Source organism: Tetrao urogallus (assembly GCF_951394365.1).
Source record: "Tetrao urogallus genome assembly, chromosome: 8".
Taxonomy (NCBI): Eukaryota; Metazoa; Chordata; class Aves; order Galliformes; family Phasianidae; genus Tetrao; species Tetrao urogallus.
The window spans coordinates 21,896,909-21,920,842 of NC_136821.1; the positions used below are offsets into that span (position 1 = coordinate 21,896,909).

Here is a 23,934-nt window from a genome sequence, read left to right on the forward strand (position 1 = left end):
GTATGTAGTTATTTTTCAGAATCAACTTATTTGTTATTATTCAGGGGTTTTTAGCTTTGTATTCTACCTCGGAATCTCACTGATATAATGACGTGTATGTAACTACATAGCTGCATGCAGTGCCCTAGGGATAGTCTTATTTCACGTGCACACAATCAAATGTAAATAAAAATGTCATCAGATTTTACTTTGCAGTTGGTAAAGCTACAAGTAATACTGGAAAATGGAAAAGAAGATGTCTTCTAAATTCACATGAGCTTAAATAGTGAATGAGAACAATTTATTTTGTTTTGTCACATGAGGAAAATACATACACATACTATGTATATTCACAGTTGGGCAATGTACATTCAGTAATTATGCACTATAAATGGACCACTAGCACAGGTATCTACGCAAGAGGCAGTTTTTATTGCATGCTGTCATACAGAAGTATATCATAAAAATAATAAAATTACCCCATATCTTCTGTCTACAGCACTGTTGGAGACTTCTTCCCACTCTGACTTCTTCCTACTAGCATCACGTTTCTCAATAATGTAATGAGTAATTTCACTACCACCATTATCAAGAGGTGCATCCCATGTTAAATAGCATGATTCTGCTTTAATATCAGAAACAGCAAGGTTTCTTGGTGGAGAAGGACGATCTACATAAGAGTAAGAGAACATAGAACTGCATTAAGAAAAAGACAAAAGCATTCTAACTATCTACCGTTTTATTGAAATGTCAAATCCTTACCATACACTTCAACATGCACATTGCGAAATGCAGTGCCAAGACGATTGGTAGCTCTCACAGTGTAAGTGCCTTTATCATCTCTTGTGGCTGCAGGCAGGGTAAGTTCAGTTTTTGCCTCACTTCTTGATATTTCTTCCTTTGTTATCTTAAGTGCACTGGATGTTTGGTCAATTAAAACTTCATTCTTGTCCCATTCAATCTTCGGCATTGGCAGTCCAGTCACATCAGCAGGAATATTAACTGGCTCTCCTGCCTTCACTTTGATAGTATCTCCTCTCACAGCTAAACGTAATGTTACAGTGGGAGGTACTGAAAAGCAGAAAAAGAATGAAGTTAGGAATGAAACAGAAATTGCATTATTTTTAAGGTGTTTATATGGATTTCTTTAAACTAGATATACCTTCATCATCCTGTATAACTACATTGAGGGGCAATGACGGTTCACTCTCTCCAATCTCATTAACAGCTTTGACACGGAATTCATACATATGGAGTTCATCAAGTTTTTCAACGAGAAGAGATGTGGTTGGACAGAGCCTTGGGTTCACTCTTTCATAGTCTTTTGAATCATGCCTCCTCTTCTCGACAATATATCCTAAGATAGGACTACCACCATCACTACGTGGAGGCTTCCAATCAAGTGTAATGGTTGACTTTGTCCTCTCTGTGTACATGAATCTCTCAGGTGCTGTTGGAGGACCTATTAACACAGATAAATCATAATGAAAAAAATATAAAATATAATGTCAGTTACTCTGAAAGTAGTAGCCTCCATTTATTTTGATGGAAATTACAACAGATATAAAGAGCATAACATTATTTGATAGAGCAAATTCTCAGCTACAAAACACTTTTTTTCCACAGTCATCACTATTAACTGCTTTTTTGACAGCTATGAACAAGAGCCTGCATGCTGTGCTTGTAAAAATGTGAACTAGAAGAGATAACACATTGCTTCACAGCTGCTGTGATGGCTGGTAGAAAAATACTGCCCATGCAGTCCAGCTTTTGTTGTGCTAACATCCATAAATATTTAGTGTCCATAAACATTCAGCAAGTGCAGATGAATGACAATGGCTATAATTTTTTCTGCAAGGAGGAATTCAGTCCCATACCTTTGCTTCATATGCACTTTGTCAGGTAGCATTTTATTTATTATTTTATCTCTGCTGCCATCTGTCACATGGCAACAAAATTTAACAGAATATTGATGGGAAGGTTCAATCTCCACTGCCATACCACCAACATCTGCCTCTGATGTCCAGGACCAACATAAAATAGGAGGCATTACTTTTGGAGTAGCCACTGATATTTTAAATTGTATGACTACAGTAGCTAAAATAGCTGTGGCTTTTCAAAGTCATATCTTTCATATGCAAAATGTTTGAATATGTATATGGATAGCAGAAAGTTTTTAATATATATAGATGAAATGGCAATAATCAGTATCTCAGTAGATACCAGAATTTTATTACATAAAGAGACACAGTAATTCTACACTCTGTTTCAGAAATCTGAGCAAATAAATTGTGAAAGGCAGTCAAATTATCCTGACAGGGAGAAAGAAAAAAAACATAAATAAGTCATAAATTATCTTACCTAATGGATCAACTGCAAGAATTGGTCCTATTTCAACAGCTGGACCGGTACCAAACTTGTTCTTGGCACTGACACGAAATTTATATTCCTGCCCCTCAACTAGACCTGTAATATCACATTTAGATCTTTCTGTGTCGATAGCTAGTCTCCATGTATGCATTTTGGCATCTTTCCGTTCAACAATAAAGCCTATGATATCACTGCCTCCATCATCTTCAGGATCAGACCAGTTAAGCAAGCACATCTTTCTGTTTGTGACCACTGGCTTTAGGTCAAGTACTGGTCCAGGAACATCTGAAAAAAAATAAAATCAAACAAGTAGGATAAAGCCCAAAGATTATTTCACCAAAAAAGATGCTAAGCTGATTTCAGAAAATATTTTTTCTTACCAAATACTTCTACTCTGGTCCCCGCTGATTTGGAACCACTACTGTTTGTTGCAGTAATTACATATCTTCCATGGTCTTTTCTCAATGCATTCTTAATGGTTAATTCTGATTTTGTGCCAACATTTTCAATAACAACTCTATCTTTGTCCAATTCACCTTCCTCCACAGTCCATACAATGGTGGGAGCAGGACGCCCTGTCACAGTAGCAGGAATTTTAATTGTTTGCCCAGCCATGATCTGAATGCCTGCTTTGACAGAAACATCCAGCTCAACAGTAGGAGGCTCTGAAGAAGAAAGAGAGATGTTTCATTAGTTCAAGGGAAAGATTCAAGTACGGCTTTTAGGCAGCTTGAAAATTTTTCAAAATATTATAATTGCCATACCTTGGGGTTCTGCAACGGTTACAGGTTCAGTTTCACCAGGTGGTCCTTCACCAGCTGCATTAAGTGCAGTAACACGAAGTTTATAGTCTGCACCTTCTCTGACTTCTTTCACAGTATACTGCCGGACCTTAATGGGTTTCTCTGTGCAACGAGACCATTCTTTTGTTCCCATTAATTGTTTGTATACATGGTAACCAGTGATATCTCCACCACCATTATACATAGGAGGTTCCCATTCTAACTCAATAGAAACTGAGGTTGTATCAGCAACCCTTGGAATGGGTGGACCAGGTGGCACTATAAAATAAGATACGTAAATCAAAATTAAAGGTTATGAATACTATTCTGTCACTAGTCTGCTAGCACATTTTGTTAAGCTACTTACTTATTGGGTCCTGTGCAGTTTTTGGATCTGATGGTGGACTGAATTTACCAGGGCCAGCTGCATTTTCAGCACAAACTCTGAAGATATAGGTTAATCCTTCCAATAGTCCTTCAACTTTTAGTTCCAGAGCATTCACAAGATTCCTGTTGACTCGAGCCCAATGAGTGCCATTAATTTCACGTTTTTCAATCCAATATCCTATGATTGGGCTGCCATTGTCTTTTGGTTCATTCCATTTAACCAACATACTGTTGCTGGTAACATCTTCCACATCAGGCTTATTAGGTGGATCTGGTGGAGCTAGAAGAAAAAGATTACAATTTTGTAATCATTGCTGTCTTATTCAGAATTTACTCAGCACTAAGAGAGAACAAAAATATGAGAAATTACTAATTTTAAGGAAGTCTTAATTTTCTTGCTCTTTTTGGTTCCTAACTGTAACCAGTCATCAAACTTACAGTGGTTTTCTCTTTTGGTAAGAATATGACTGCTGTTCTTATTTCTTTACTATTGAAATTAGAATGCTTTTCGATATTTCCCTTTATATCCATGGTTTAAAAAAAATGCAATAAGTAATAATTGCATTGTCCAGTACTCTTCTGGGAAACTTTCAGTGGATGACACTGAATGTTCTAAGAGTCTGTAGATTAATAGCAGTTTTCAGAAAAGACTGTATTTCACAATTAAAACTTACAGAAAGGATCTTTTGCTGTCATTGGTTTTGAAACACATGGTGGCCCTGCTCCAACTCTATTTTCAGCAAATACACGGAAGAGATATTCTTTCTCTTCAATCAGTTTTGTTACATGGAATTGACAGTGCCTGAGTGTTGAGCTGACAGTAACCCAGCCTATTTCAGCTTTTGTGTTGTCTTTCTTTTCCAGTACATAGTTCAGGATTTCGCTTCCACCATCATCAAGAGGAGGCTCCCACTTGCAAATGACAGAATTTTTCCTCATGTCTTCAAATACAAAGTTGACTGGAGGCCCAGGAGTATCTGTTAGTAAAGCAAGAAAAAATGATGAGTACTAATGTACTTCACTTCTCACTTAGTGCATTGAACAAGTAGCTGGTTACAAGTACATTCACTACACACCTAACACATTAACTTCACAGGATGCTTTTGCAACACCATGATCATTTTCCACTTTAATTGTAAATGTGCCATGGTCAGCTCTGATGGAGTCACGAATTGATAGCACAGACTCTCCTTTTTTATGGTTGTCAATACTCATACGTTCTGGCAGTGAAAGCTGAAAAGGTTCCTCTTCTTCAGTTACACCCTTCTTCTTCCTAGTATATGTGGTTACTCTCTTTTTGATTTCCTCTGGTCTGATAACTTCATCATTCCTCAGCCAAGTAATAGATGGATAAGGTGATCCTGAAATATGTGCCTCAAGTATGATCTCATCACCTTTCTTCACCTCAAGACCAGACTGCAGGTTTGCAGCAAGGAAGACTTTGGGAGCCTCTGTAATAACAATGACAAATGAAGAGTAGAATCCACCCACATGTTTGAGGGTGAATGGCAATTACAACAAACAATCAAATAAGCAATTCATACCAATGGGATCCACAGCTTTCACAAAAGGAGTAATCCGAGAAGGCTCACTAATACCAGCAGCATTCTCAGCACGAACACGAAATTGGTATTCCTTCCCTTCCTCAAGACCTTTCACTGGATAGGTTAATAGAGGTACCAGATATTCATTGCATCTTTCCCATACATCCTTGCCCTTAGCAAGCTTTTCTATTATGTAGCCCATAATCTTGCTTCCACCATCAAACAGTGGTGGTTTCCATGTAAGAGTTACTGATTTTGATGTTGGATTATGGGTCTCAAGGTCAACAGGAGGATCTGGAGGCTCTGTGAAACAACAGCAAAAGAGGTATTACACGAGTGAAGAACACGTGAAGATTTTAGTTAAAATTCAGCATGCTAGGTCACTTAGTAGTAGACTTACGTTTTGGATCTTCTGCAATAATTGGGTTTCTTAGTTCAAGATATTCACCTCCTCCAATTTTATTGACAGCTTTAACACGGAAGTAATATTCACTGTTTGGGATAAGATCTTTGACATGCCATGAGAGTTTATTTTCACCAGACATTACTGGGAGATATGTTCTACGACCAGCTTCTCTGCGTTCCAGAACATAATGCAGAATAGGAGTACCACCATCAAAGTCTGGAGGTTCCCAGGTTACCTTACAAGAATTCTTAGTTATTTCGCTTGCCTTAATGTCTTTACACTGTCCAGGTGGACCTGTAATTATAATAAAGTTATTTAATGTAACAATTAACTAAATAGAAGGGAAATGTATTCCTACAAATATGAAATTATACTGCATTTCATTGCTTTAAAGAAGGCAGACCAAACCCACAAATGCTGGCTACAAAGCATATATAGGAACTCATATTCCTAAAGATGAAAAAAAAATCGTAATTTTCATAAGCTTTTTAAAATTTATATGATGATTATTCATAGTAATTGGACTTTATGCAGCCACAGACTAGTAATATCAATTTAGAATAAAGCGTATTTTTGGTTAGATTTTGTTATATTAATGCAATGAAGGCAATTTACAGAACGTCTGAGTTGAAGTGATAAATCCACATGGCAAAAAAGGGATTTTCTAGTACTTCCATCAGTTAGTGGGCTCAAACAGAGACAGGCATCTCTCCCAGAATGAAAGATGTCTAGTTACCAATGACTTTGACGTTGACAGAGCCAGTTGTCGATGCCAGTTTGTTCTCCAATGTAATTGTATAAACGCCAGCATCAGCATGAACACTCTCTATGACTTCAAGCAATGCAGAAGTGTAGTCACTCTTCATCGTTGTTCTGTCACCAGCTTTTAACTCTTTGCCATCTTTGTGCCATGTGATTGTTGGGGATGGAACAGCTCTGAAGGGTACAGGGATACTTAATTTCTGTCCTTTAACAACAACAATATCACGAGTTTTTAGATCAATGGTTGGATTACCTGTAAAAATAAATTTAATATTATAAATGTACTGAACACTAAAGACTTTTTTTCAGTTATCAGTTATGTAGATTTCAGAAAGAAAATCTATTCTTACAGTCCGGGTCCTTGGTAACAACTTTTTCTGAGATGTCTGATGGCTCACTGGCTCCAACAGCATTGACTGCTCTGACTCTCAGCACATATTCCTTGTCTGGAACAACACCTTCCTCCACTTTGCATTTTAGATCTTTTATTGGACGAGAATTGATTCGCATCCATTTTTCTGTTCCTGCTTCACACAACTCAACGTTGTACCCAATAATAGGACTTCCACCATTCTTCTCTGGTGGCTTCCATGCAATGCAAATATGATTTCGACCTGCATCTGTGACATGTAAATCCTGAGGAGGTGAAGGAGGGCCTGTAAAAATAAAAAAGATGTGTTATTTTTCACTCAATTATCTGTTCTAGCCAACACATTGCTTCCATAGTCCATACGCTGTATGTTATAATACTACTTACTTGTTGGATCTTCAATATGAATGAGATCAGTTGGTTCACTGGGATGACCACAGCCAGCTTCATTTTCTGCACGAACCTGGAACTGTACATCTATACCTTCGATGACATCAGTCACTCTGAAATTGCAATCTGGACCAGCTGTCTTGCCAGCTTTTACCCAGCGGGTGGCTAGTTTTTCTTTCTTTTCAATAACATATCTGAATAAATAGGAACAAATAGTATCAGGAATGTCAAATATGAACATTTCAGATTTCCTGCTCATTAAAATAGTGTGAGATTTGAATGGTTTAGCCAATGGAAAAATAAAGGTAGTCAATGGTGACAGACTAAGCATAATTTCACATATCAGCAACATAACCCTAATAGCCTTAGTACCTATTAGGCTAATGGGGTTGCCACTGATGACAGAGTAAATCTGTTCTTGGGTTTTGTAGAGCTGCAGAGGTGAAAAACTCCCATGCTATATTTACATATTTGCTAATTCAGACAGCAGTGGATAAGTTCTATTGAAAATGTCTGTAGATATTATCTCTGAATACTTCAGTTATCTGAATTCTGTTTACAATAATCTATGGGATGGTAAGAAAGATTAAACAATTTATGTTCCTTCAAGAAGATCTTTGTAGTTGTCAGTTTGTTTAGGATATGTTTACTGTGAATGGGAAGAAGAGGAAGAGTGAAAATATATAGAGAAAAATCTAACTGCTACTCAAGGTAAATTTCAGAGAAGAGATACTTGAGAAACTAAAGAAAAGGAGAATTTAGAAGAAACTAAAAGGAGGAAAATAGTCTGAGAAATGGAATAAAGAGAAAAAACAAAGATGATGCTTTGTACCAGCTCAACATATGTAGTTTTACTGAGAAACTCAGGCAGAAGAAAAATGTTAACAGTTGCGTTGAAAAATGTAACAGGAAAAGTAGCTAGAGCTCCACCTAGAGCTGGAGACTATGTCTGCATTAAAGCTTAATTTTGTATATACAACTCAATTTCATCTCATTTAATGAGATCCCCCCCTTTTTTTTTTTTTTTTTTTTTGAGGATGTTTACACACATTAATTGTTTATGCACATTAGATCATTTCTATTTGTATAATTTCCACTTTTAAAATTAAACTTGTACTTGCTGCAACCATAAAGTTGCTTTCACATAAATTCACTTCTTCTTCATAGGAAATATGTCCATTTAAAATTTAAAATTTTGACAGAAGCGTCTTCATTTATGGAAAAATAATCCACAGAAAACACTACACAATCATAAAATGAGCTTACCTTTGAATTGGTCTGCCACCATCATTCTTAGGTGGTTCCCATTTCAAATCAACATGACCTTTTGTCACTTCAACTACTGTAAGAGCATATGGAGGCCCAGGGGTTGCTAAACAAAATACATACACACGTTAGTAAAAAAGGAATCCATGAGAAGTCAGCTATTCCATTAATCACTCCGAAAGCAAATCTCAAACTTACTGAAAGTATCTTTAGCAAGCACTGAATCTTCAATTTCACAGTAGTCACTTTGCCCAATGGCATTTTCAGCAGCCACACGGAAGACATACAATGAGCCTTCAGTCAGAGGGCTCACTGTGTACTTGGTATCTTTCACAGTTGTATCTACAGTCTGCCAGCCTTTTCTCCTTACGTCTCTCTTTTCAACAATGTAGTTGGTAATTGGGGAGCCCCCATCTTTTTCTGGCACTGTCCATTTAAGATCTGCTGTGTTTTTAGTAATATTAATAACTTCAAGCCATCGAGGAGGAGAAGGAGGAACTGTAAAATAATAATAAAAGGAAAAGCAGGTTACTATCTTGCCCAGCAAAGATCCTGGAAGATAGAGAATAATACTGAAACTATGAAAACTTCTTAGATCAACAAGGGTAGATTTTAATATTTAGTGTGTCTGGAAATGTTCACTTACTGCCTACAGAGATAGGCAGACATGAGGCTTTTTAAGAAAGACTGAGTGTACTTGCAGAAAGAGCACATTCTGAAACAATACTTACACAGCCTCTCCTTGCACAGCACAGGGTCACTGGGTTCACTAGGCTCACTCTCTCCAGCCTTGTTCACAGCTCTTACACGGAATGAATATTCTTGTTTCTCCATAAGTCCTTTGAGAAAGTGTTCAGTTGTGGGCACTCCTTCAGCCACTCTCACCCACTCATCTGTTCCAGTCTTTAACAGTTCAATGACATAAGACTCAATCTTTGCCCCTCCATCGTGTTCTGGCTTTGTCCAGTTCAGAAATAATGACGTTTTGCCAACATCCTTCACTGTTGGCTTTCCAGGGGGCCATGGTGGATCTAGACAAGAGTTCGATATTAATTAAATGATTGAAAAAAAAGACCTAAAAACTTGTTTTTGTTAAATTAGAACATTCAAGATATGTTTATTATACCAATTGGGTCTTTCACTAAGATTGGCTCTGTTTCCTTGCTTGGTTTTCCAGGTCCTGCAAGATTCTCTGCCAAGACACGGAACTTGTATTTCTTCTTATTTGTAAGACCTTTAACTCTGGAAATCAAAATTAAGTTTGATTAAAACAATCCACATGTTAACTCTTACCTAAAACAATATTTTCTATATTCTTTATAATTTACTTAGAAAATCTGAAAATAACCAAGTTACAGCTAATGATGCTATATGAAACATTGAGAATAGGCATACTGCCAACAGCAAAATGGTGTGCTGAGATGTAGAGATAGAGAGGTAGAGATGTAGAGGTAGAGTCATCTCACATTTCTGTTTGTAGTATGACTTTTAGCTAATGCAAATGTCAGGTTTAAAAAAGGGATGTTGGCAAATTGATGCAGAAGATGGCTTTGTTTGTTATTTTTGAATGTCTTATAAGTAATCACAAAGCACAGATGTTAGTAAGCATAATAGAATAAAAGAAAAAAATAAGCAACAATTCAGTTTTCTGTAAAGACATACTTCTTCACCAGATAAAGTATGTAACTGGATATTAGTTGAATCTAAACTTACAGAAGCAAGGAAAAAAGAACAGTCATGAAGTAACATTTGTTTAAAAGGCTACTTTTAAATTTTTACATCTCAGTTTCAGCCTAAAGTGACTATATCTTACTTGAATGTTGTATCTTTCACTGGCATTTTATTGCATTTTATCCATTTATCCTGCTCAGGATCGTATCTCTCAACCCAGTAGCCAGTAATGGGGCTGCCACCATCTTCATCTGGTTCATTCCATGTTAGGGTCACTGAATCTTTGGTAACCTCTATAGGCTTGAGACCTGTTGGAGGGCCTGGTGGATCTGTATAAATTAATAAATGAAAAAAGCAAAACAAAAAAACACCATTACACATGCATTTTCATAGCTGTTAAAATTTAACATTTTCAAAATTTAATATTTAATTCACTAACCAAAGGAATATTTTGCAATGATGGGGTTACACTGTACTGGCTCCCCAATACCATACATGTTCTCAGCACTGACTCGGAACACATATTCCTTATGAGGAGTTAAATTGGTAGCTCTGAATGAAGTGTCCTTGATAGTTGATGACAATTTATGCCATATTTCACTGTCTGTAGCTCTTTTCTCAAGGACATAGTTAGTAATTTTAGAACCTCCATCATCTCGGGGAGGATTCCATGTCAGAAGGCAGGATTCATTAGTGATTTCTGACACATCAAATGCAGCTGGTGGACCAGGTTTATCTGTAGGAGATAGGATAAAAACGTTAATCTTCTGCTTGCATATCTCAATACATTACTCATGCTTTTAATAATTAAAAAATAATATGTGCATACCGAGAACATTAACTTCAACAACAGCTGTAGCACGTCCACTGGAATTTACGGCTTCTATAATGTAGGTTCCACTGTCACTCCTCTTGCTGTCTGTAATAGTGACTGTAGAATGACCAGGTTTCGTTTCAATAGTGATTCTATCATCAGGTCTCAGTATTTTTTCAGCCTTGGTCCAAGTAATTCGGGGCTCAGGCTTTCCAGTTATTTTGGCCGGCAGCTCAATTTTAGTTCCAGCTTTCACAGTGAGTCCAGCGAGCAGTTTCACATCTAAGAAAATTTCTGGAGCCTCTGATTTAGGAGACAATTGAAACATTGTTATAGAAACAATATTTCAGAGACTAGTAAAAATGAGGTGGCTATTGTAATTGATAGAAGTAATTACCTTTCTCATCAATGGCCTGAATATCATCCGTTGGCTTGCTTGGCTTGCTTGCTCCTATTCTGTTCAAAGCCTTAACCCGATATGCATACCACTCTCCTTCCTTAAGTTTTGTTACTTCCATTCTGTTTGTTAAAAAAAAAAATACAAATTTTTAAAGAGGCTCGGATGGTACAGTTAGTTAAAAGGTTGTAACTATAGCATGAAGTTACTTACTTTGTTTCAATAACAGGCTCCCCACATATCTCCCACTTATCTGTGCCACGTTGTGATTTTTCTACCAGATAGCCCTTGATGCGAGCACCACCATCATATTTGGGAGGTTCCCATGTTAGGAAGATTCCTTTTGAAGTTGGATTTCTCCATTTAACATTCTCAGGTGGATCGGGCACCGCTATTAAAAATTAAATACATACGGTATCTTAGAAAACAATCTAAGGAACTGTTTTTTTGTTCATTTGGTTTTTGGTTGTTTTTTTTTTTTTTAGTTGGTTTAATATTTTTATTTATTTATTATTTTTAACATATTGTTGAAAGGAAAATCAGCAAGATTTTCAAAGACAGTCACCAAGAAAATGAGCAAGTCTAAAAAAGTTGACTCACTTGCTGGTGCTGACATATTTATGGGTTCATCAATATATGCAGGCTCTCCTGGGCCACACTTATTGCGTGCAGAAACTCTAAATAAATATTCTTTTCCTTGGATGAGGTCAGGTACAGAGAACTCTTGGTCCACGACATGATCCATAACCTAAAGTGAAGGAAGAATCCATTGTGCTTCTAAAATCTATTTCCAAAGAGTTATTACAAAATTATGACAAAATTCAGCAGCACATGTGGAAACAATATAGCAAATACAAAAGGAATGATAAAGAATGAACATACCTTGATCCATGTTTTCCGGCTTACTTCACGTTTTTCAATTATATAGTCAATAACTGGACTTCCACCATCATCTTCTGGAGGTTCCCATGACAGCTGTACTGTACTCCTGATTACGTCTACAACTTTAAGTTCTTTTGGAGCACCTGGGCGAGCTGGAAATCACAATCGTTTTATTATTTTCTAATCAGACATTGTCAGATGATCTTTATTTTATCTATCTGCCAAAAAACTTGCTGTACTCAGTTATTCTTCCTAAAATAGTAAACAGCTGGCTGTTGAAGATAAAAAAAAAAGCTTTTGGGGGGTTTAATTTCTAATTTGTAGTTATGTTTTAATACTCTTGGCTTACTGAAAGTTATGTGATTTTACTGTATTAATCTAATAATGTTAATATTAGAATATATACATGTCCACTTACCAATGACGTTAACATTGATTTCTCCTGAAACAGATGATACAGGGTTTTCTAATGTTAAGGTATAAATTCCCTTGTCTGGACGTTCGCTTGGAGTAATTACAAGTTCTGCAAAGGCAGCAGTGGTCTTCATTGTTACACGATCACCTTCTTCTAAGACTTGCTCACCAAAAGACCATGTGGCAGTTGGAATAGGGTAGCCAGTGATAGGAACATGGATCTTTATTGGCTCTGGAACAATAACTTCTAGTCCATCTTTAAATGCACTTAGGTCCATTGTAGGTCCAACTGAAAAAATGGAAAATGAATTTCATTAAATATTTTCAAATGTTCTGAAAATGACTAATGATAGCTGTTTTGAAAGGGTGATTCTGAGTGCATCTGAGCCAACAGGTTGTAGCTGTCTAGGCCTAGTTGTAGCTTATGAATTCCTCCCTTTCCCAGCTAAAAATCTGTTAGAAATATGTGATATTTTAGAATTAATAGATAAGAAATCTAACCTATTCTTTAAAGTTAGAACTTCATGATTTCTTTTGTGTATTCCCTGACTTTCTCTCCCTCAGATATCTTCCATCTTCCACATATCTGGGTCAGGAGACAAAAGGTCACGTCTTACTCTCCAGGCAACCTAACAGGTCGCTACCTAATACAGCTAATTATTGGTGGGATTCTTAACGAAGAGAAATAACCCAGAATCTCATAGGACTAAAGCTTTTTCTGCTATTTAGAATCACAGAAGAAACACATACATCCGAGCCACAAGATGAACTTCAGCTGTGCATCTTTTCTAATTAATTATCTTTGATAAACAGCACATAGCTTACCAAAAAGATCGTCTGCAGTTAACGGTCCAATAGCCTCAGCTGGATCAGACACCCCAGCTGCATTTTCTGCTGAGACTCTGTAGTAATAGCTAGACCCTGCTTTCAATCCAGTTACCTAAAAAGCACAAATAATTTTTAGTAACTCATTAAAAATTAACTATACATTTTTTTTGTAGTACTTTGCTGATGAGCCAAGCATCTCACCTTAAAAGTAAGCGCTGGTACTAGTTTTGGGTTACAGCGGATCCATTTGTCTGTTCCTTCTTCTCTCTTTTCAATAATATATCCTAAGATTGGACTTCCTCCATCTTCAAGTGGAGGCTCCCATGTGAGCTGCACTGATGTTTTTGTTTGATCTGAATGATCAAGGTTAATGGGAGGACTTGGTCTCTCTGAAAATAATTTGAGAGAAACACATCTTGGCAACTTGGTAAAGGAGTATAGTTCAGCATATCAGTTGTCTGTACCTTAAAGTACTATTTTTAAAGTTGCATTCCTTCTATTTTTTAAATAAAGGTTGTCTCATAAGTTCAGATCAAAAATATTGGCAGTTCTTACTGCGCCAAACGCTTGTAAGATATTTCTGAAATGTTTAAACATCAAAATTAGGAAAAGCCTAGCTGAACATGTTATTTTTCAGTACACACATTTCTCTAATTGCTTCTTGGAACATTCCAGTACACATAATATTTAAATAAGCAAATGCAATCATAGTAGCGCTGGCATGCTTACCAATTGGGTCCATAATCTTCACTGCACGTGTAGGATGACTTGGTTTGCCAACTCCAACTATATTTTGAGCTCTAACTCTGAAGAAATATTCTTCATTTTCCACAACATCAGTCAGGACAGCTGACAGTTCATCAGCTCCAGTGGTCATAGTTGGCTCCCATTTGATGGAACCTCTGTTACGCAGTTCAATAACATAGCCAGTAATTGGAGATCCTCCATCATACTCAGGAACTTCCCAGGTAAGCGTAGCACCAGACCTATTCACATCAGTAACTTCTACATTTTGAGGAGGACCAGGAACATCTGCATTTCATTTTATGGAGAAAAAGAAAAAACAAGGTTGTTTCTCTATCTATTGTTACAGTAACTAATGTTTTGTTTTTCTTTCATGCTGTCATCAAACACCAAATTTTTCATAACTTCTGCTCACCAAATTTGCTTTTAGCTTCCACAGGTCTCTCTGTTTCTACTGGTTCACCAGTACCCACTCGGTTCCGTGCGCTTACACGGAAGAGGTACTCAACTCCTCCTTTCTGAAGTCCAGTAACAGTGTATTCACAATTTTCAGCATGATCAGTGGCCACAATCCAAGTCTTACGCTTGATATCACGCCTTTCAACAACATAGCCAATGATTTTACTTCCACCGTCACTTTCTGGTTCTTGCCAGGCAAGGCCAACTTCACCATCATAAGTTTCAGTGACTTCCAAGTTTCTAACTGGCCCTGGAACATCTAACAAATATATAACAATAATTTAGGTGATTGCATCTTTTTATTTTATTTGGCTTAACTAAATGTAAGTAAAAATTTAATAATAGGAGCACTTACCAATGACCTTTACATTGATGAAAGCTTCTGCCTGGCCATGTTTGTTTCGAAGTACAACCTTGTACCTTCCTTTATCTGATTTCTTTGCTTCATAAATTTTGAAGGTAGTACAGTCAGTTGTTGTATCAACAGTTGTTGTTGGTAGACTTTCCTCCTCTTTCAACCATTCAGCTTCTGCTCTTGGGTAGGCATCATATGGAACAGTCATAGTTAAAGGCTTCCCAACATCAACCACTAGGTTTTGATCACCAGTCTTGATTCTAGGTGCAGCTAAGGAATATCAATGTGACAAATGAGTACTTCCATATTAAAAGAATAACGTGTGGTAGGCAAAGAAGTAGAAGCAAAGGAGTAGAAAAACAAAAGGAGCCGTTATGTGAATTCTAAACAAGTTTCTTTATGTATTCATTACATTGCTCCAGAGAGCAAGAAAATCGGCCCTCCTATAAAGTCAGGGAAGAGGGAGCTGCTTTTTGAGCATTAATTTAATGTAATTTACTGGTCTGAAGTTGAATGAATGAAGCCATAACTCATGTAACTAAAATGATCATGTCAAATAATTTTTGCTTTTCACATCTGCAGTGACCAAATGAAATGGTTCTGTCTTCTGTAAACCTCAATTCTCGCTCTTTACTGTAGACAATGAAAAGCGTCCTCTAATTTCCTCAACAGCATATGCCTAATTGCATATTCTTTTTAACACAACTCTTTGAAAGAAGAAAAACAAAATTTAGTTGAAGACTTATTTCACTCATCTTACATTTTATAAAACAAGTATGAAACAGACAACTTACCAGCTAATTCAAGTTTAGCTCTTGCTTCCTTATCTTTAGCAATAAATCTGTATTCTCCTTGGTCACGAGGCTTTATCTCGCACACCTGCAGCCTATGGACTTTTCCTTCACTCATCATTTGATGTTTGTCACCTTGGATGATAATCATGTTGTTTCTCAGCCACTTGACTTCCACACCATCTTTGTTCAGTTCAGCCATGAAGATGACATCTGCACCAGGAGCTTCATAAACATCTTGCGGTGGTCGAATAATCTCCACAGGGATTTCTGAAATGAATGTCAATTCATTTGGGGTTATTTGTCTATCATTTCTACTATCACTAAATAATGAAGAAATTAATCCTACTTAATTTTACAAGTACCTTCAACAAAAAGTCTTGCCCTAGATTTTCTGTCATCCACTCCACAGGAATATTCACATTCATCATCTAGTCTACAGTCTTTTATGATTAATCTGTGAAGATTTCCATCCTTTTCAAACTGATATCTTTATGGGAGAGAAAATAAGTAAGCAGTATTTTAATTTCCAGATAAAGACAGAAAGTAAAGTGAATACAAATAACATATGTACAAGCATAATAAAACATGCGTACTTTTTGCCTTCTTTGATTTCTCTGCCATTTCTGTACCATTTTACACTAGCTTTCTCCTTGGAAAGCTGGCAGGTAAAGACAGCATCATCAAATTCAGTGACGGTCTGGTCCTGGAGATGTTCAATGAAATCTGCTGGTGCTTCTGTGATGAGAAGTTCTGCAACAGATTTGTCTTGTCCAGCAGTTACAGTGTATTCACCTTCATCTTTAAAGCCACAGTCTTTAATGATGAGTGAGTGTTTGTATTTATCAATTTTATACAGAACACGCTTGTCAAAGGTGATCTCTTCACCATTCTTTGTCCATTTGAGAGTTGCATTAAGACGATTGACTTTGCACCAGAATGTGACAGTTTTCTTTTCCATGGTCTCAATGTCTTCAAGGGGTTCAACAATTCTAAGATCCTCCTCTATTAAGAATTAAAAAAAAAACCAAACATATTAATTTACATCCTGTGAAATCAAAACAATGGTCATTGAATAGCTGTAATATATTGAAAGTTTTTTTTACCTAATACTGTTAAGGCAGCAGAGCTCTCGGCATGTTCCCCTCTGTGGTTTGACAGTGAGATACTGTATGTTGCTTGATCTTTCAACTGTGTATCCCTGATTCGGAGAGTATAAACTAAATCCTTCTGGACAATAATATATTTTGCACTATCAAATATTGCCTCGCCATTTTTGTACCACTTCTCTTTGGCACCCTCTTTATTTACTTCACAGTTGAAGATAATTTCTTGACCCTCATTAACTTCTTGGTCCTTAAGGGGAGTTACAATCCTGAGTTTTTCTGAAATTGAAAAAATGGAAGAAGTAATAAATCATGTTGTACAAGAAATGCAATAAAATATTCACAATGATAAAACAAAACTTACCAATCACTGTCAGGCGTGCTGTAGCTTTAGCTTCACCAACCTTGACAGTGTACTTTCCTGCATCTCCTATAATGGAGTCTTTAACCACAAGTGTCCTCTTTTTGCCATCTGAAATGATGTCGTACTTATCACCAGGTTCCAGGACTGTGTCACCCCACAGCCATTGTACTGTAATTGCCTCTTTGGATACTGAACAGGCAAATTCAGCTTTGTCTCCTTCAAGAACTTCAAGATTTTGTGGTCTGGTAAGAAATTCTGCAGCAAGTTCTATAAATAAATAAATACATAAATAAATAAATACACAAATTTGTAGATATCTATCATTATATTTCTCTTTTTATAAAGAGAATAAACCAAAATGTATTCATCTAATTGATCTCTTTTTTCAGAACAGAGACAAAAAAGTAACTCTTACCATGTACAGTAAGTTTTCCTGTTGTACTAGAGCTTGGTAGTTTGCAAGTATATTTGCCAGCATCCTCAGGATGAGCATTACGTATGACAAGAATTCTCTTTCGGCCATCAGAAATGTATTCAAATCTACCACCATCAGGCACCTCCTCATCTCCTTTAAACCAAGTAACTTCAGCATTAGGCTTTGAGACTTCACAGATCAACCTTACAGTCTCATTTTCATTTACTTCAAGATCATGAAGATGTTTTGTGAAAACAGCTTCTTCCTCTGCAAAAAAGAATTTGGAAAACCAAATAAGATCTTACATCAAAACAACATTTTTTCTTCTTTACAGATGAAATTATGAAAATGACGCATTTACCTATCACTGTAAGTAGGCCAGAAGTTCTAGCTGTTTTGGCTTCACAGGCATATTCAGCTTCATCATCAAAGAGACATTTACTAATAACCAGAATGCGTTCTGCCCCTTTGGAAATTATATCATACTTCTTGCCTTTTCTAATTTCAATGCCATCCTTGAACCACTTCACCTGTTTTAAAACAAATTGACATGGTTACTAAAATTAACATGCTCAGCGCAGATTTCAGCTGTGTGTTCTTTTGCAACAATTTTAAGTAAAAGCTCTAGTTGAAGGAACTACTCAAATTTAAAAAAATGAAAATATTATTGACCTTGACACCTGGGCGAGAAATTTCACATTCAAACCGAGCAGACTCTTTTTCTTTAACTTCAAGATCAGTTAGTGGCCTCAGGAACTCAACACGAAGAGCTACAAAAAAGCACAGAATTTTTAGTAGAGGAAAACCCCAGATAAAGCAAAATAAATTGCTGAAATGTATATTATGATTTATTGCTTATCATAGTACTAGTGTCTATACACTTATTCCATAGAAAATTATAATCTACTTACGTTCAACATTGAGAAAACATGATGTCTTAAAATCTTTGGCATCACAGGTATATGTTTTTGCATCATCCAGTGTGCAGCCATGGATAATGAGTTTTCTGACTCTGCCTTCAGAAATGATATCATACTTCTTTGTTTTATGAACTTCTTCTCCATTTTTAAACCATTTCACTTTTGCATTTTCCCTGGAAACTTCACATTCCAGTATTGCAGTGGCCTCCTCTTCGACAGTCTGATCCTCAAGTGGTTTAGTAAATTCAACTGGGGGTTCTGAAAGTGGACAGATTTTTGGTAGAAAAGATCTAAATCACATCTGGCCTTCTGCTAGTACAGAACTGTTCCATTCTGCTCACTTTTTTTTTTTTTTTTTTTTTTTTTTTTTTAAATTGAACAATCAACAGCACTCTTGAACTTCTCTGCTGAAGGTTTTTTTTTCATAGTTTTCCAGATACTTGAAAGACTAAAAGCAAGTCTTAACTAGATATGGTATTGGTGTGTCATACTGAGGCCACTTGAACGTTCAAATCTGCAGTGAAGCTGTAGAAACCCTAAAGAACTGATTGATCTCCCACATCTGTCACATTTTCGCTATTTCACTATTTCATCATTTTCTCAACTCTACCATGAAACATCAAGATTTTAAAGGGGTATTTTTAGTAAGGAAATTTATTTACCATTCTAATGTTGTATATATGAGCCTTCTAATTTGATATATGGTGTATGCTGACATCCTTTTGTGGGGTGAAACATGAATGGTCTGTTAACACTGGCTATAGTATAATTAAAATGACTGACTTACCTTTCACAAAAAGATTTGCCTGAGTTCTGAAATCTTTTGCAGTCAGTGACACTTCTCCAGCATCTGTTAACTTGACATCTCTAAGAATAAGTGTGTGAACTCTCCCTTCAGCACGTGTGACAACCTTATAAAGTACATAAAAAAATACTTTTGTAAGTATCTACAACAAAGATTTGAGGAACATTTAATGAAATAGCTTTTTTTTTTTTCCTATTGTCTACAGATTTTTTTTTGTTTCCTTCTAAATGAAGCTCAGATAATTTCCTTATACATATGATAAATATAGCTCAAAATAAAAATCTTCTGAGGATTTTGAGAATCATTTCTGTTTTGTCTTTTCACTTACAAAAATCTGAAATTTTATGTTTATGCTTATGCTATCACTTCTGTCTACATCTGAAGTAAAAAATTGTACAGAAATATAAAGCAGCTTGGTCTCCCCCCCCCCCACACACACTCTTTTTCAAGTGCTAGTTAGACTTTCTATTATTAAATTTCGTAGAAAATTTTGCCTGAAAAAAATATCACTGTTCATTTACAGTTGAAAATTCTTGGTAATCATGCATTTTCATTAGCTACCTCTACATAAACTTTCCTTCACAAATTTCAGCTGAAGAAAAATGACAGTTTTAAGTAGATATGCAAGCTGAATAAAAATCTAGAATTTTCTCAAGTAATTGAAAGGATCATTTAAAAATATTAAGTTTGTGATAACTTGCCAGGCAGTAATAAATACCAAGCCATAGCGGTGATTAATAGTTTTCCACATTTTTATTTCTAAACTCAGAAGTGATCACTTTGGTTTACTAAATGTCCCATTTGTTGAGTTTCAATTTTGTGCCTGTCTGTTCACAAATATAGTAAATTGGATTGTCACTCCTCTGATAATTGTTTTCTTATCTTATTTCTATATGTTTTAATGATTTAGATTTCATTTAAGCAAATTTGGTAAAGCTCAGGAAGATCTATTTCCCAAAACTGAATACAATCTGTTAAAACTACATTTAAAAGTAAAAAATATATACTGAAGTATCATTAGGAGCATAACTACAGGTTCTGAAACTTTGCTACATTCTATGATCCCTTGAAGGTTTGTTTTGTCTGAGATTTACATCTCCATTTATATTCTCATTCCTTCTCATGTAGAAGAGCTAACATGTAAAAAAAAAAAGTAGTCTTAAAACCAGTCATACCTATTTTATTTTACACTTCCTACATTAATCTCCCCCCTCCATTAACTTTAAATGTTAAACTGGCTACATTCCAGACCGCTCAGATCTCAAAGTTAAGAGCCAGCACTTGATGAAGGGTTAAAAATAGTTAGTGAGAAGTGCTGGACAAGCAAATCTGTTCAGAAAGTTATCTTGAGTGCCAGAACAAATGCCTGAAATGGAATTTGAATCCTCTTAATCCCCTTATATGCAGAATTGGACTGCAACTCAGCATTCAAGAAAAGAAACATTTCCTGAAAGCACCTTTCAAAACTCTCTCACACTAGCTACAATTAACCAGAGGAAAAATAATTCATCATCCCTGCAACAGCATCTTGCACAGAATCAGGAACTAAAGTCTTAGCTTCCCTTTGTACAAAACATACTTTTAGTATTCCACATTCTCCTTTTCCAGGTAAAATATTCCATTCTGAGTCAGTGAGAAGTTACCATTCATCACAACAGCGGTGCTGTGTCTTACTATCTCTACTAGCAGAAAGTAAATTAAAAAATATATGTATATATAAATAATAAATAAAAAAGTGGAAGAGAGGTGAAAGTGAAGAAGGACGAAGAAACACAAGGGAAAATAAAGTTTAGTCTCCCTACCTTATCACTGGGCTCCAGTTTCTTTCCTTGCAGGTACCACTCTACTGGGATTCCCTCGTAAGAGAGTTCACAATCAAAAGTTGCAGATTCCCCAGCTGTCACTGTTACATCCTTGAGAGGTCTCAGCAAGCCTATTACTCGAGCTTGGTAAGAAGACGACATCATTTTCAGATTAGTCACTTCTACCCAAGAGAGAACTGCTGCCCTTATGTACTAATCTCCATGGTGGCTTCCCTCAAGAGAGACAGACATTGCAGTGCCGCTCTTTTAATTCTCTAAATAGAAGGGGCCACCCTGGGTTTTTAGGGGAAGGGCTAGTGACCAAAAATTTCCTATTTGCAGAGCACACTTCTTTAAATTGAACAAGGTCAGCAGGAAAGTTGCTGTGCATCTGTCTCTCTGCCAAGCCTTGCATGCCTCTTGCTAGATAAGGCATGTGTTTTCCAAAATAGCGAGGGCTAGGATTGGAGTAGGAAACAAGTGGTCTTCAACCATGTGGTCTGTCCCTGTCCATCACGATCTTAACCCTATCTCCAAATATCACTGTGATCCCATCTTCTCAGGTTAACGTGATATTTTAATGCTGCAAAGCCTGATGCTGTGATACTTTGATTTCATAACTACACGATGCCAGATCATGAAGAAGCATTCACAGCCATCTTTTTACTTTTTCTACACCTATATAAATAAACTATATCCAGTGTTATAGTAACTAACTAAATATCAACATTCTTTAATTAAAGGATAAAAAGGGTAGCTTGAGCTACTTGTTCTAGAAATAATTGGCTTGGGTAGATTACAATATACAGATTTGTCCACTCATACTAAAGAAGTTCTGAGTACATAAAACATTCATACGTTCATAAGTATTCCAAAGATACTTACGTTTCACTCGAAGGTGAGCACCAGATTTGGCATTTGCTGCTTGGAAATCTACTCCCCCAGCTTGATCTAAACGTACATTGTACAAGGTAAGAAAGTGCTTTTTGCCTTCCTCCTTGATTTCACAGTCCTTCAAAAAGAAAAGTGAAATAATTTTTTCCAGTATCTTGTTTGTGCTCCTCAGCAGATCAGCCCATACTTCTCCTCAGACCATGCATCTGTTATGTTCTCCTACACTCAGAAAACTCAGGCCCACTGCCCCTAACATACTCCATAAACATTCATTCATAGTCTGCTCCCTTTTTTTTCCCTCCTTTCTAATGCAATCTGGAAAAAGTGCAAGAGGCAGTGTATTTATGAGGGTGGCATGTATGTGCTGATGGATTAGCCAATGCATTCATATGAAGACCAATCAGAAGGCCAGAGATAAATAGAAAATGGTAAGGTAAGCTTCCTTTGTGATCTGTTCTTGAGAAGGTTTCTTTCATCCAGACACTGATTTTCATGGAACTTTTGATCATTTTGATTATTCACATCTGCACTGTAACATCAAACATTGCCAAATTATTTCCTGTCATGACTGTACTTTTTTTTTTAAACTTCCAGATCTTACCAGTAAGGAGTTAATAATATTTAATTAAGCCATATACCATTTTAAATAATTTTTAGCTGTCATAGCAATAGTGAAGAGTATGAAAATGCGATCTACGTCTATTTATAACAAACATAACTCAAAACAAACAAACAGAAAAACCCACAGAATCTAAAGTTTATATTTTCAAATGCTATCACATTTAACAGAACTTCATAAGGTCTCTGCATTTTGATTTTTAGGAACTGGCAATAGAGAGTGTATTTATGTAAAATCATTTATTATTCAGCTATTTCATATGATATTTTGTACTGATTTCTATTACATTTTTAAAGTTATTACTGAAAATTACACTATTTTTACAACAATTACCCTTACTGAAAGTGGAATGAATTTTCACTTAATTTCTGCAACCGTCTGCTTCTCCCTCACATTCCAGCTACATGTAAAATTGTTAAGTAACATATAAGAAGGAACCTAAAACATATGCTTACAGGTGATTCAGTCAGGGGTTCTCCTTTTAGCTTCCAATTGCCATGGACACCTTCCTCAGATATTTCAATATCAAAACGGGCAGTCTCTGTCTCAATCACCTCCACACTGTATAGTGGACGGATGATTTCAATATCTCTGTCTGGAGAGTGGAAAGAAAAAAAGAAAGATTGATTCTGTCAGTCTGTAGTGGATCCCAACAGACTACTTTGACATAGCAACCCAGCCCTACCTTCAATATTGAGGTTAGCAGAGGTTTGATCGGTACCGCAATCACAAGTATACTGTCCAATGTCTTTCTTCAAAGCTTTCTTCAGTATAAGTATTCTCTTTTTACCATCAGCCTTAATAACAACATTCTTTGATGGAGTAATTGGTTTGCCATCCTTCATCCATTTCACTGGGGCATCTGCTTTGCTGATTTCACACTGTAAAATCACTTCATCTTTCTCCACAGCTGTGTAATCCTGAAGCTTCCCAGTGAAGTAAGGGTCTCCCTCTGCAAGTGAAAGGACAATGATTCTTACTGTAAATACATTTCCTGTTTATGCCTTCTAAGAGCAATAAAATATAGTCCTAATTATTATTGCATAGCTTCCTGCAAAAAGAGAAAACAAATATCTAAGAAGCATTTCAGTGTATTACTCGTACTGCTGACAAAATGATTTCGCTCTTTTTAGGAGCTTCAGAGCACCATATAAGTAGTATTTTATAGCTAATTTTGCCATGCCTAGATGAAAGCTCAAAGTTATTTTCATCATCCCCTGTGAAGGGTAAATGAAGCCCAGTGGAAGACAAGCAAATTGTAAAACACCGTAGAATAGGTTTAGATAGAAAAAAAACCCCACAAAAACCCAACCCTTGCCAAACCAAACACATTACAAGACCTTCTGATTTTTCATTAGGAAGACTCTTCTGGTAATAATATATCATATAAAATCTTAT

General features: G+C 36.3%; 1 protein-coding gene across 1 annotated transcript in view; it reads right to left on the reverse strand.

Annotated features, from left to right (window-relative positions):
* The window catches only part of TTN (titin), a gene marked incomplete at its 5' end in the record, with an annotated part of 236,845 nt that overhangs the window by 70,216 nt on the left and 142,695 nt on the right, over nt 1-23,934 (reverse strand). The window contains 45 exons of the mRNA XM_079538876.1: nt 459-649; nt 742-1,050; nt 1,142-1,441; nt 2,341-2,634; nt 2,730-3,014; nt 3,114-3,410; nt 3,499-3,798; nt 4,193-4,495; nt 4,595-4,969; nt 5,063-5,365; nt 5,463-5,762; nt 6,205-6,483; nt 6,581-6,886; nt 6,988-7,184; nt 8,257-8,362; nt 8,455-8,754; nt 8,988-9,287; nt 9,383-9,498; nt 10,070-10,256; nt 10,367-10,663; nt 10,757-11,044; nt 11,139-11,260; nt 11,352-11,529; nt 11,739-11,886; nt 12,021-12,172; nt 12,439-12,723; nt 13,260-13,374; nt 13,464-13,651; nt 13,992-14,294; nt 14,422-14,724; nt 14,821-15,090; nt 15,615-15,881; nt 15,977-16,101; nt 16,208-16,616; nt 16,718-16,996; nt 17,082-17,348; nt 17,497-17,763; nt 17,858-18,026; nt 18,169-18,266; nt 18,408-18,674; nt 19,204-19,327; nt 21,024-21,166; nt 21,909-22,035; nt 22,992-23,131; nt 23,222-23,488. Coding sequence (XP_079395002.1) covers nt 459-649; nt 742-1,050; nt 1,142-1,441; nt 2,341-2,634; nt 2,730-3,014; nt 3,114-3,410; nt 3,499-3,798; nt 4,193-4,495; nt 4,595-4,969; nt 5,063-5,365; nt 5,463-5,762; nt 6,205-6,483; nt 6,581-6,886; nt 6,988-7,184; nt 8,257-8,362; nt 8,455-8,754; nt 8,988-9,287; nt 9,383-9,498; nt 10,070-10,256; nt 10,367-10,663; nt 10,757-11,044; nt 11,139-11,260; nt 11,352-11,529; nt 11,739-11,886; nt 12,021-12,172; nt 12,439-12,723; nt 13,260-13,374; nt 13,464-13,651; nt 13,992-14,294; nt 14,422-14,724; nt 14,821-15,090; nt 15,615-15,881; nt 15,977-16,101; nt 16,208-16,616; nt 16,718-16,996; nt 17,082-17,348; nt 17,497-17,763; nt 17,858-18,026; nt 18,169-18,266; nt 18,408-18,674; nt 19,204-19,327; nt 21,024-21,166; nt 21,909-22,035; nt 22,992-23,131; nt 23,222-23,488 — 10,646 coding nt within the window. The remainder of the gene's footprint in view (nt 1-458; nt 650-741; nt 1,051-1,141; nt 1,442-2,340; nt 2,635-2,729; nt 3,015-3,113; nt 3,411-3,498; nt 3,799-4,192; nt 4,496-4,594; nt 4,970-5,062; nt 5,366-5,462; nt 5,763-6,204; nt 6,484-6,580; nt 6,887-6,987; nt 7,185-8,256; nt 8,363-8,454; nt 8,755-8,987; nt 9,288-9,382; nt 9,499-10,069; nt 10,257-10,366; nt 10,664-10,756; nt 11,045-11,138; nt 11,261-11,351; nt 11,530-11,738; nt 11,887-12,020; nt 12,173-12,438; nt 12,724-13,259; nt 13,375-13,463; nt 13,652-13,991; nt 14,295-14,421; nt 14,725-14,820; nt 15,091-15,614; nt 15,882-15,976; nt 16,102-16,207; nt 16,617-16,717; nt 16,997-17,081; nt 17,349-17,496; nt 17,764-17,857; nt 18,027-18,168; nt 18,267-18,407; nt 18,675-19,203; nt 19,328-21,023; nt 21,167-21,908; nt 22,036-22,991; nt 23,132-23,221; nt 23,489-23,934) is intronic.